General features: G+C 51.4%; 1 protein-coding gene across 1 annotated transcript; it reads right to left on the reverse strand.

Moving 5' to 3' along the window:
* Positions 1-1,223: 1,223 nt before the first annotated feature.
* Positions 1,224-8,000, reverse strand: HAS3 (hyaluronan synthase 3). Its single transcript, XM_006878662.1, has 3 exons — positions 7,350-8,000; positions 3,206-3,307; positions 1,224-2,409 (listed from the first exon to the last, which is right to left on the reverse strand). The coding sequence occupies exons 1-3, from the start codon at positions 7,983-7,985 to the stop codon at positions 1,486-1,488; spliced, it is 1,662 nt and encodes a 553-aa protein (XP_006878724.1). The 5' UTR covers positions 7,986-8,000; the 3' UTR covers positions 1,224-1,485.
* Positions 8,001-10,735: the final 2,735 nt, after the last annotated feature.

Genomic DNA, 10,735 nt, shown 5'->3' on the forward strand with positions numbered 1-10,735 from the left:
CACAAGAGCTGAAAGTAGTCTGGATTGCAAATCACTAAAAAATTCTTCCCCTGAACATAACCAAGAAAGCAAAAGACTAGCTGGAATGAAGCAGCCTCAAAAAGGCATGAAAACAAGGAAATGCAAGGACTCTAGAACATAGCTGTTAAAGAATTTCATCGAGAGAAATGCAAGGACTCTAAAACATAGCTGTTAAGAATTTCATCGAGAAGAACCGGGCATGGTCACGTCACAGTTGATCAGCTTGGGTTTCATTGTTCATTTAAGGACTGAAAAAGCTTTTCACTGGAGATGACAGTCAAGAACTAATTATAGGCTGGAACTACTTGGGCTCACTAACTGCTGAAGAATCTCTGTGCAAATAGCAACAAGAGTGTAGCCTGTTTGGTCAGAGGTCCCTAATCTTGCCCTGTGTTCAAGGGCAAGTTTGCCTATTGCAGGGGTAACAGAACCCAGGCTCTGCTCTAGCTACCAACCACCTTGAACAATTTAGCCATGATGAAGATGGAAGTGATGACTCTAGTTAGCCAAAGAAGCATACCTTTGAAGAAAATTGAGGCTGTTAGAGACCCAGACCAGAGCTGAATTAGAAATTTAGGAGTATGTATGTTCTTGCAACCTCACATTTCCTCTCTAAGCCATGTTGAGGTTTAACATTTCTTGTAGATGGCATCTTCCCAACAGAGCAGCTAAGTCTCAGCAATCCCCAACTGGACTGCATTCAGCCCAAGGCCTCCTTAAAGCTCTTAGCCTTGGACAACACTGCAGTTCTTACTGCACCTCTGAGCAGGGCAAGCTTTCCTTTTCAACATACACACATACATAGACATGTTTAAAAACCTGTGAAAGGCCAACTCCCTGCTGGTTAGGCTTATCACTGGGATCCTGAGATGCAGGGTGGGATACCTCACACAATAAAGCACCATTCTCGGACCCTGTTTTCTGATGCGCCCAAAAACCAGGCTGCTGGGCTTTGTTTCTCAGGCACTCTTACTGCACTGATGACTAGATGGAGTTGGGAGTGGGCATTACTAGCTGGCCTAAATCTCTTGGTGGGTATTCTGCTACTGATGGTCATGTTCGGATAGACTTCCTAGAAAACCTTCCTAAGAGCCATCACTGCTTTCACCCATCAGAATGAAGCTGGTGTGAATGGAACTTGGCACACTTGTGAGTTCCTTCTGGATTCCATGGGGAGGAAGTGGAAATCTCTCCCAGGAAACACTGCCTGTGCACAGAAGTAAGCCCCAGACAGCCTGGAAACAGCCCTCTCCCCTTATCCTGACAATTCTGAGGTTGCCTCTTCTGAGCAGAGCTGCCACAGGCCACACTGAAGTTAATCATTCTTTACACTTCAGATTTGTCCACTAGACCATTAAAAGAAAACACAGCACTCCCGTCTCCCTCCCACCCTACCTTTTCTCTTCCATTCCCCTTCCCTCCCAAAGTTCATTGCACTTTCCCCCTGCCCTGACTGGGGCTATGTCACACCTCTGCAAAAGCCAAGCTGCACTGCTCAGGCTTCTTCCCACATCGCCTAGCAATGATGGCCAGATACAGCATGAGGAGGGCCACCCAGTAGCAGCCATACAAGATAGCCCCAGAGACAAGGAAGGCCAACTCCGTTTCACTGAACAAGTCCTGACAATAAGCTGTGTAGGCCAGCCCCCCAAGAAGAACTGCCACCCAGATGGACACAGGGATGAGGCCAATGAAGTTCACTACAATGGTTTTTCGGCCAGAAGTGCCCCAGCCTGACTTGTTGATGGTGGCAATGGCAAAGATCTTGGCTGGCAGGAGGCTGGACATATAAAGGAGTGAATAGAGGGACATGAATATCATTTCTGCATTGCCCCGAAGGAAGCAGGCGTAGGTGGCCTTAATAATGCCCACCAGCTGCACGGTCAGCAGAAAGAGAAGGATGTTCCAGATACGACCACGGTAGAAGAGCTGAATGACCGTGGCAATGAGGAAGAAGGGAAAGAACCCTGTGACCACGGATTCATAGGTCATCCAGAGGTGGTGCTTATGGAACCAGAGAGAGTTGTAGAGCCACTCCCGGAAGTAAGACTTGCTCCAGCGGGTCTGTTGGTTGAGCCACCGGAGGTACTTGGTGGGGGTCTCTGTGAGGCACTTGGAGCGAGCTGTGTACTTAGTCCGATAGCCAAGACTCAGGACTCGGTTGGTGAGGTGCCTATCATCTCCAAAGCTGCACTTGCTGCCCAGGAACTTCTGATGATACCAGTCCTCCAGGAACTGTTGGAGGAGGCTGTTGCGGTACATGCCCAAGGGCCCACTGATACACTGCACACAGCCAAAGTAGGACTGGCAGGCCCGCTCCACGTTGAAGGCCATCCAGTACCGCACACTGCTCAGGAAGGAGATCCAGGAATCATACTTGTTGAGGATCTGCAAGGGAACCAGAAATGCTGGATCTCACACCAAGGGGGACTCAGTTTCTCTCCTACAGGCAACCAGAGGAGATGGAGACCAGACTGCTCATGAAGACTCCTCCCCATGGCACACTGCTAGTGTCACTTCTAGCTCAGCCAGCCCCAGGAAAGTCAAAGATTAGAGGAACCAGCACCAGCTCTGTGTCTGTCCCCACTTGTCAATTTTTTTTTATTTCTCCAACTCAACTACTTTAGTGGCCAAAGCCATCTTTAATCTCAGAAGGTAACCTAGGGCTGTGGCAGAGAGCAGAGGTTGAGAAAGACACAAAGCCAACACCCAGTCACGCCTCCTAGTATGTTATCAGTGGCATCCAGGGAGAAGATCTAACCTCTCATTCATACCACACGGCCTAGAGCTGATCAGCTCAAGCTTAGTATGAGCAGGGCTGCCCAAGGATGTGCCTCTGGACTCTACTGTCCTGTCTAATTTCTTCCTGCTGTATGTCTATAGGGACAACATGGGCTTCCCTAACACCACCCCAAAAGGAACCAGGACCCTGGGCTACAAAAATCTCATTCCCTCCCAGCAGTGCAGGCAGTGCTTGTTAGTGATTTTCCCTCCCCTCAGGCTGAAAAAGAGCCAGAGAAAGCTTAAGTAGCAAGTAAACCATTTGATAACAGAGAAAACTGTCAAAAGGAGGACCCCCCCTCAATCCCAGGAAGTCAAGATACTCATTGCATAGGCATATCCTGAGAATTAGAAAGAACAAAGCCACATCCCCTACCCTCAGGGACCCCTGGTTACTTCTTACTTGTACATCTCCCCCGACTCCCCCTACTTGGGGGTCCTCCTCCAGGACTCGGAGCATCTCAATAGTACACGCTGGATCCAGCACAGTGTCAGAGTCACACACCTGCAGAAGAAGTGCACTGTCAGCCCACTTTGGCCTCAGGCCAACATACACAGAGACCCCACATGCCCCACCTCCAGGCTGCTTACTGCTGCCTGAGGACATAACCTCCTTTCACCTGACACATACATGGATTGAAAGGTCTAAGACAGAAAAGGAAAGTTCAAACACCAGCTTCTAGGCTGAGAAGGGGCACCCAGGAGACTGTGCCAGGTCTGGGAGGGGAGATTCTTTCTTCTTATACCCATTCATTCACTGTTGCACATTTTCCTTCCTGTTCACCCCTCCCCACCCCCAGTTCACTTGTCTTTGAAAAAAGGGGGAAAAAATTCCGTCATACAATTCCCCCATCCCAGTCCACTTTACTATGAAACTTTTATTCTGAACTCTTGTCATGCAAATAATACCTAATCATATATTCCCTTTTAAACAGTTCTCTCCCTCATGTTTCAATGCAGTGTACATCATTTATCCCCTCTCTTAGTTTGCCCCCAACTCCAATGTCAGTCCTGTTTTGTAACAGTGGCATTATGCAGTATTTGTCCTTTTGTGGCAGATATTTCACTCAGCATAATGTCCTCCAGGGTCACCAATTTTGTATAATATTTTATGAGTTCCTTGTTTGTCAATGCTGTCTAGTATTCCATTGTGTGAATATGCCACAGCTTCTCTATCGATTCATTTGTTGATGGGCACTTGGGTTGTTTCCAACTCTCTGCTATCATGAACAAAGCAGTAATAAACATGGGCAGGCATATATCCACTTGGGTGATAGTTCTGGTTTCTTTAGGGTATATTCCAAGTAGCGGAATTGCTGGGTCAAATGGTATTTCTATTTCCAACTTTTTGAGAAAGTACCATACTGCCTTCCATAGAGGTTGCAGAGGGGAGATTTCTTAAACTGGTCAAATCTATAAGCCTTGTGGTTTCTCAGAAATATTTCCAGGGCACCAGGGAATGTCACTGAAATTAAATGATGGGCACGACAGACTGAACACATCCCTCAAAAGATCTCAGGCTCCTCTGCAGGTCCAAGCTGTCCCACAGGACTCTTCCCTTCTCCCAGGCCCTGGCCTGGACAGTGCATAGCTCCAGTGGCAAAGAGCTACTCAAAACTCGATCAGGGAGAAAAGTGCAACAATGAATGAATGGAAATCCAAAGTCTCTAAATTTTCATTAAAATTAATAATAATTTAAAAAAGTAAAAACAAAACAAACACCTCGCAGATCCCTCCCAAGACCACTTTCTGGCTACTAGGTCTACTCTCCCTCAACAGGCTCACTTGGCTCAAATCCCTAAAACCAAGGCCACATTCTGCCTGGGTTTTGCTCTAAGTGGGCATAGGAGCTGGCCTTGCTCTGCCTGCCAACAGTCCAAGGAAAGGACCACTTCTAACAAGGACTCTATCATTAGCTGAACTTGGGCTGTGAACACTTACCCCAATGGCTCCTTATTGATTTTATTTAAAAAGATTGAGATACTACAAAGTCCAGCTAAACAGTAGGAAAAGAAATGGTTCACTGGTCCCTGATTAACTCTACAGTCACAGTATCCATGGATGAATTCCTGGAAAGGTCTAAAACCCTTACTTATTAAGGTTGACGAGTAAGCTCCCAATAGACTGCGAACATTCCAGGCCCCACAGCTTTCCTCGTCTGCGCTGGGAGAGGGGCTGGCCCAAGGTAAGCAGCACCAAGAGGCTGAGGGGGAACTAGGCAGAGCCATCAGCTGTGATCTCACCAGGTGGGTCCTTCAGGTGTGCTGCTTGCTCCCCCTGCACTGGACTCATCGCATCCTGTGAGGGCCCCAGAGGGCCTGGGGCCACACTCCCAGAGCCACCTTAGCTCACTCACAAGCTCCCCAGTACTGGTCTCCCTGCTCCTTCCTGCCCTTCACCAGGGAGATCTTTCTCGCTGAGCATGGATGACCAGGAAGGGGGAGCTCATGTGCTGCATGAGTCTCCCCACTGCCTGGGACAGAATCTTTCCAACGTCAGGAAAACCATGGCAGCAGGGTTGTGATCCATCCAGTGGTCGCTGGCTGCAGCCCAAGGTGGGCTCTGGGCAGTGACCCCAGAGCCATTAGATAGGGCTCCGGTAGACCTTAAAACACACAAAGCCATTGGGAAAGGAAGATGTGGGGCAGCTTTAGGGGGATTTTGTGCATCAAGGAAGTGGCAGGCAGTGTCACTGTGGCCTGCACATGTTCCAGTGTTCAAGGCGTTTTCTAAGATTTTGGGTCCCAGGAAAGTTTCATAAAGGTCCTTTGACCTTGGATGAACTTCTAGCCTCACATCCCTCCCTAGGAGGCTAGGAGATACCTGGGCTGAGAAAAACAGAAAAAGGTGAGCATACCAATTCATCTGAGGATACAGCTTTCATAAAAGGAAAAAGACATTAGTAAGTCAAGACATAAAATTGAAATAATTTTAAAGGACTCAATATGTTGTCAGCAAGACTGAGACCCCGTAATGAGACCAAAATGCAGCATCTGCCGAAAACAAAGCTCAGAAGGTAGGAAGAGGCAGGAAGACGTGCCAATGGGAAGGGGGGACCCAGGGAGGAAGCAGAGGTGTTGTCACATTGAGGGAATCGCAGCTAATGTTACAAAACAAAGTAGACATTTTTGAGTTGAGAAATCATTTTCTCTATAAACTTTCTGACCAAACAACATTTTTTAAAAACCCCCAATATCTGCACTGGTACCCAGGAAGGCTGCCAGAACATCACTGTTCAGTCATGCCTTTACCAAGTGATGAATAAATCCCACTGCCAAGTGCAGAGAACAGCAGTGAGAAGGGAAGTCGTGTAGAAGGGGGAAGATGCTGGACCAGAAACCAATGGCTTTGGCTTTGTTTCTACTCAGCAATTAAAGACAGAAGCTTTAACTCTATCAGGTCTACATTTTATTTGAAATTGGAAGGTGTGTCAGCCTTGTCAACTTTATACAATGTCAGGCTAGTGTCTGTCAATGGACTGGAATTATCTGCCCGGGCTACTATAAAAAATCCCAAGCCTGCAGTTAATGGCCACCTGTGTCCACCCCTTCTCCCCACACCACACCCAACACACATACAGACACCTGACACTGTGGACAGCAGGACTTTTCTGGACTCATGACTGTAGAGCCATTTGGGTTCCTTTGAGGATTTCTTTTGATCTTTACAATGTTTGTATATGGACAGGCTCATCCTCATATTGTCAATGGAGAGGCAATATAGCATGAGGAGTAACAACTGGCTCAGATGGCTTAGGCTCAAAGCTTGGCTCTCCACCTTTCTGGCAGTGGGACATTAAGGAAGTTACTTAGCCCCTCTGAGCTTGCATTTTACCTGTGCTGTAACAGGATGTGTAACTATCAGGATGAAGATTGAAAGAATTAATATGTATAAAGTGCCTACAAAAATACCTGGAATGAAGTGCTAGATACCCACTAGTTATTACTACTACTACTACTACTACTACTACTACTGGGTAATGAACATACCATGGAACACCAAGAAAACAAATAGGTCTCTATTGGAGAGGGTGACACCAAGTTTCTCCTTGGAGGCTAGGATTTTGAAACTCTAACTCACATACTTTGGACATATGGCCAGGAGGGACCAATCCTTGGAGAAAGACATCATGCTTGGAAAGGTGGAAGAACAGGGCAGGAGAGGAAGACCCAGGATGAGATGGATTGACACAGTAACTAGGGGAATGGGGGAGGGGGGTGAGTGTGTTAGAGCTGGTGAGACTGGCTCAGGACAGGGCAGGCTTCAGAGCTGTTGTACACAGGGTCACTATGAGGCAACTCGATGGCACATAACAACAACTTTACTGGGCCACCATTTTGGAGGCCTGTCCAATGCCAAGACCAGAACAACCAGAATTCTAAACCAAGTTGGTCTGATCTCATGCCATTTTGTTACCTCCTTCCAGACAAAAAAGGGTTATACACAACACCTTGAGAAGCTAGACTGCACCTCACATTCCTGGAGGAGAGCGGTCCTGACTGACTGGACAAATGGGTGTGCATACATTCCCAGGGAGGCTGCCTTACCTGGATGTAGTCCACTGAATCACCAAGGGCCTTAAAGGCTGTGTACATGACCTCACGCTTGCCTCCCCACTTCTGCATGATGCATGAGAAGGTGCTGGTCCGAACCACATCCTGCACACGATCCATGCCCTCCTGCAGGCTGGCTTCGGTCTCACCCTCACCCGCCTCGTGGAAGTTGCTGCGCCACACGAAGAAGCCAGCTTGCTCAGTGCCACCCAGCACCTCATGAAAGATGTCCAGCATGTAGGCATCCTCCTGGCGGTTGCCATCCACGACCATGACCACCTTGAGGTTAGGGAAGGCGATGCGCTGAGCTGAGCGCAAGCACTTGCGCAAGTAGTCAGGGTCCTCCTGGTAGGCAGCAATGCAGAGTGCCACTGAGGCCCGCTGAGGAGAGCGCAGCTTCAGTGGTCCACCAACCTGCCGCATGTGTCGGTGCTCCAGGAAGGCAAACAGGCTCTGGATGAGGAGGTGCAGGCCCAGGATGGCACCATATAGGCCGAAGGACAGGTAGTGCTTCTCCGTGTGGATGAACTGGTAGCCTGTCACATAGGCTGCCAGGATGCCACCCAGCACTGCCAGGGCAAAGAGGCTGGTGCCCACCACACGCAGGGCTGTTGTCAGCTGCACCGGCATCTGGTAGAGGAAAGCAGGAGATGTGGGGTCAGGAAGGAAGCAGCTTCTCCAGCCAATCAGTGTGGGGGGGGGAGAGCAAGGGAACCAGCCCACCAATAACAACCACCATTTATTGAGCATGACTAAGACTAGATTCAGAAACCAGATTACAGGGGCTCAAATCCCAGCTCTATCATTTCTGTGTAACTGGATGGTTTCTTGTCCCCTTAATTATTTTACCTCTAAGATGTGGAGTGTATCAGAGGTAAAAGGGGCTGTGTTATGTAAAGTGCTTCGAGTAGCATTTCTTTTTAGACAAATCAAAATCCTAAGAGAATGACATGACACTCAACTGGAAGATGGCATATGAGGCTGTGCCTGATGGGTGACCATCAATAGCTGTGAGGTTGGATGCAGCTCTGAGCATCTGCAGGACGAGGGCAGGGACACATTCCATGGGACCAGAGCTCCTCTGTGTCTGGATTCCCGGGGGCTGCACAGTGGGCACGAGGGAGGGAGGTATTTGTCACAGAAGACATGCAGCAACAGTAAACAGTAGGAAGCACCAGGGGAACAAACTGCAAACTCAGTGAGAGAATGCTCCCAGTGTCCTCTGCTTTCTCACCTTCTCTCATCTACTTGAGAGTCAAGAACAGAAGGGAAGGCAGATGAGGGAAATGAGAGGGAATGGGTGTTGGAATGTGGACAGGCTCAGTGCTCAAGGGCACAGAAGGGACCTGCAGCCAGAGGGCAGTAAATGGAGGCGCCCCATCCACTCCAGGAAACTGCTGGGTTCACTTCCCTCCTCAGGTACCTCTGGAAATGCTTCCACGTTTCCCTTTTCCACTAAGACAAATCCCTAGCACCTGCCCTGCCGGGAGTAGCTGTACTTGAATGAAAAGGACTTGGCTTTGCTGCTTCCTGGCTGCCCGACCTTGCCCATATTCTTTCTGAGACTAGGCGCCCACCAGGGTACAGTGGCTACTCCAATGGCTTCTTGTTTCACAGGTCTCAGGTAAATAATTTCTCCAACCCTGGGAGCATCCTCAGAAGGGCACGGCCACCTTGGTGGGAAGATCCAGGCCCCACGGGAAGGACAAAGCTGCAGGCATCCCTGTACACCCAGGCTTCTCCTTGTCGCCCATGGATCTGTCTACATTCAATGAATTCTTACTTCTGAGCTCTAGCTCTCACTGAACCACCTCCCCCCCGCCCCCGTAAGCCCCAACACAAACACACCTGCCAGGCTTACCCCCTACTGCACTCATAGGAGGGGGCAGAGGAAAGACGTAGGCACTGCTTAAATCGGCTAAAACTCAGGCGCCTAAAGCCTTCCCTTAGCTTCGGTCCGGAAAGAGCTGTTGGCAGGCTCATGGTTCCGGGAAGCTCGACCTCTGGCGCTCGGACCCGCTATCCCGGGGAGCTTGTCGCATGCTTCCTCTGCAGACTCCCGGCTCCCCCCACCCCGAACTCCCCTCCTAGCACAAGCCTGCGGCACTGGGGCACCGGCATCTCGGTCCCCTCCGGGGCTTGCATGCAGCAGGGGCGCTGCGGGCTCCACAGCAGCGCGCTTGAAAGAGGCTGGGGGCGCCCAGGCCGGCCCAGCAACCTGCCGGCGGCAGGCGCTCCGCCCCGCTCTGAGCTGGAGGCGGTGCCCCCCAGGTTGCCGCGGCCGAGAAGGCACCGGCCATGCTTCCTACCGCCTTCCCCCGCCTGCTCCGCGCCGAGCCTCACCTCCTGGGGAAGGCAGTGCTGGCCACACCCACGCGCCCGCTTCCCACGACCCGGCCAGGAAGGGCCAGAAAACCCAGGAACCACGGTGGGGCCAGCGTCCCCCGCCCCCGCCCCGTTCACCCTCCCCGGCCTCAGCTACCTAGGCAAAGTGTGCCTGCAGACAAAGGCGGCATCCCCGGTCCCTTCCTTCCCCGAAGGAACTGGAGACATTACCCAGACAGACACCCCCTCCCCACAAAGCACCCAAGATCCCGCAGCCCGAGATCCACATAGAATCAGGCGCTCATGTGTGAGCTATGGCAGAGGTGCTCCAGCTCAGACAGTGGGCCATACAACCCAGGCCGGTGGACGGTGCCCCATCACCAAGACCATCTCTCTCCTTAGCTCTCCTAGCTTTGCGCAGAAAGAACCCACCGAGCTGGGCCCAGACAGGCTAACACGCACCTCAAGCGCATGAGGTTGTGGGGGCGCTCCTCAAGGCCAGTCCCCCGGCGACAGCGAGAGAAACCCTCAGCCAAGGGCGCACGCGGAACTTGGCGGAGCTGGCGGCTTTGCAGCCTCTCCAGCTGACAGGTGCGCCCTGCTGCGGGGCCCACACGCGGCGGGATGGAAACTTTACGCGGGGCGGGGGCGCCTTCCTCCGCGCCCAGGCGTCCTCGGCTCCTCGGAGCAGGCAGGATACGGAGATCCCAGCCGCACGGACACGTGCTTGATTGCAGGAACTGGGATGCTAGGGACCTTAGTGCCTGGACATGTCTGAGACCCAGGCAGTTGGGGGGCACTCCAACCAGCCGCGTGCCTAGTACCACCCTCCGCCTCCTAATTCATTCACAAAACCTGAGCCGGAAGGGAGGGGAGGATGGAGGAAGAAAGGAAGGAGGGGTCAGTGGAGAGAAGGCTGCAGGATCCGCCAGCAGCGAGCCTGGGGTGCTGCAACCCACCTCCCACTGGACGCGGGCCCGCGCGGCGTGGGGAGCGGGTGCGCCCGCGGGCTGGGCCAGCGCAGGCCCGAAGCCGGATCCCAGCGCAGCCCTGCA

This window comes from Elephantulus edwardii, unplaced genomic scaffold (genome assembly GCF_000299155.1).
Source record: "Elephantulus edwardii isolate Elephantulus edwardi_28Jun2011 unplaced genomic scaffold, EleEdw1.0 scaffold00001, whole genome shotgun sequence".
Lineage (NCBI taxonomy): Eukaryota > Metazoa > Chordata > Mammalia > Macroscelidea > Macroscelididae > Elephantulus > Elephantulus edwardii.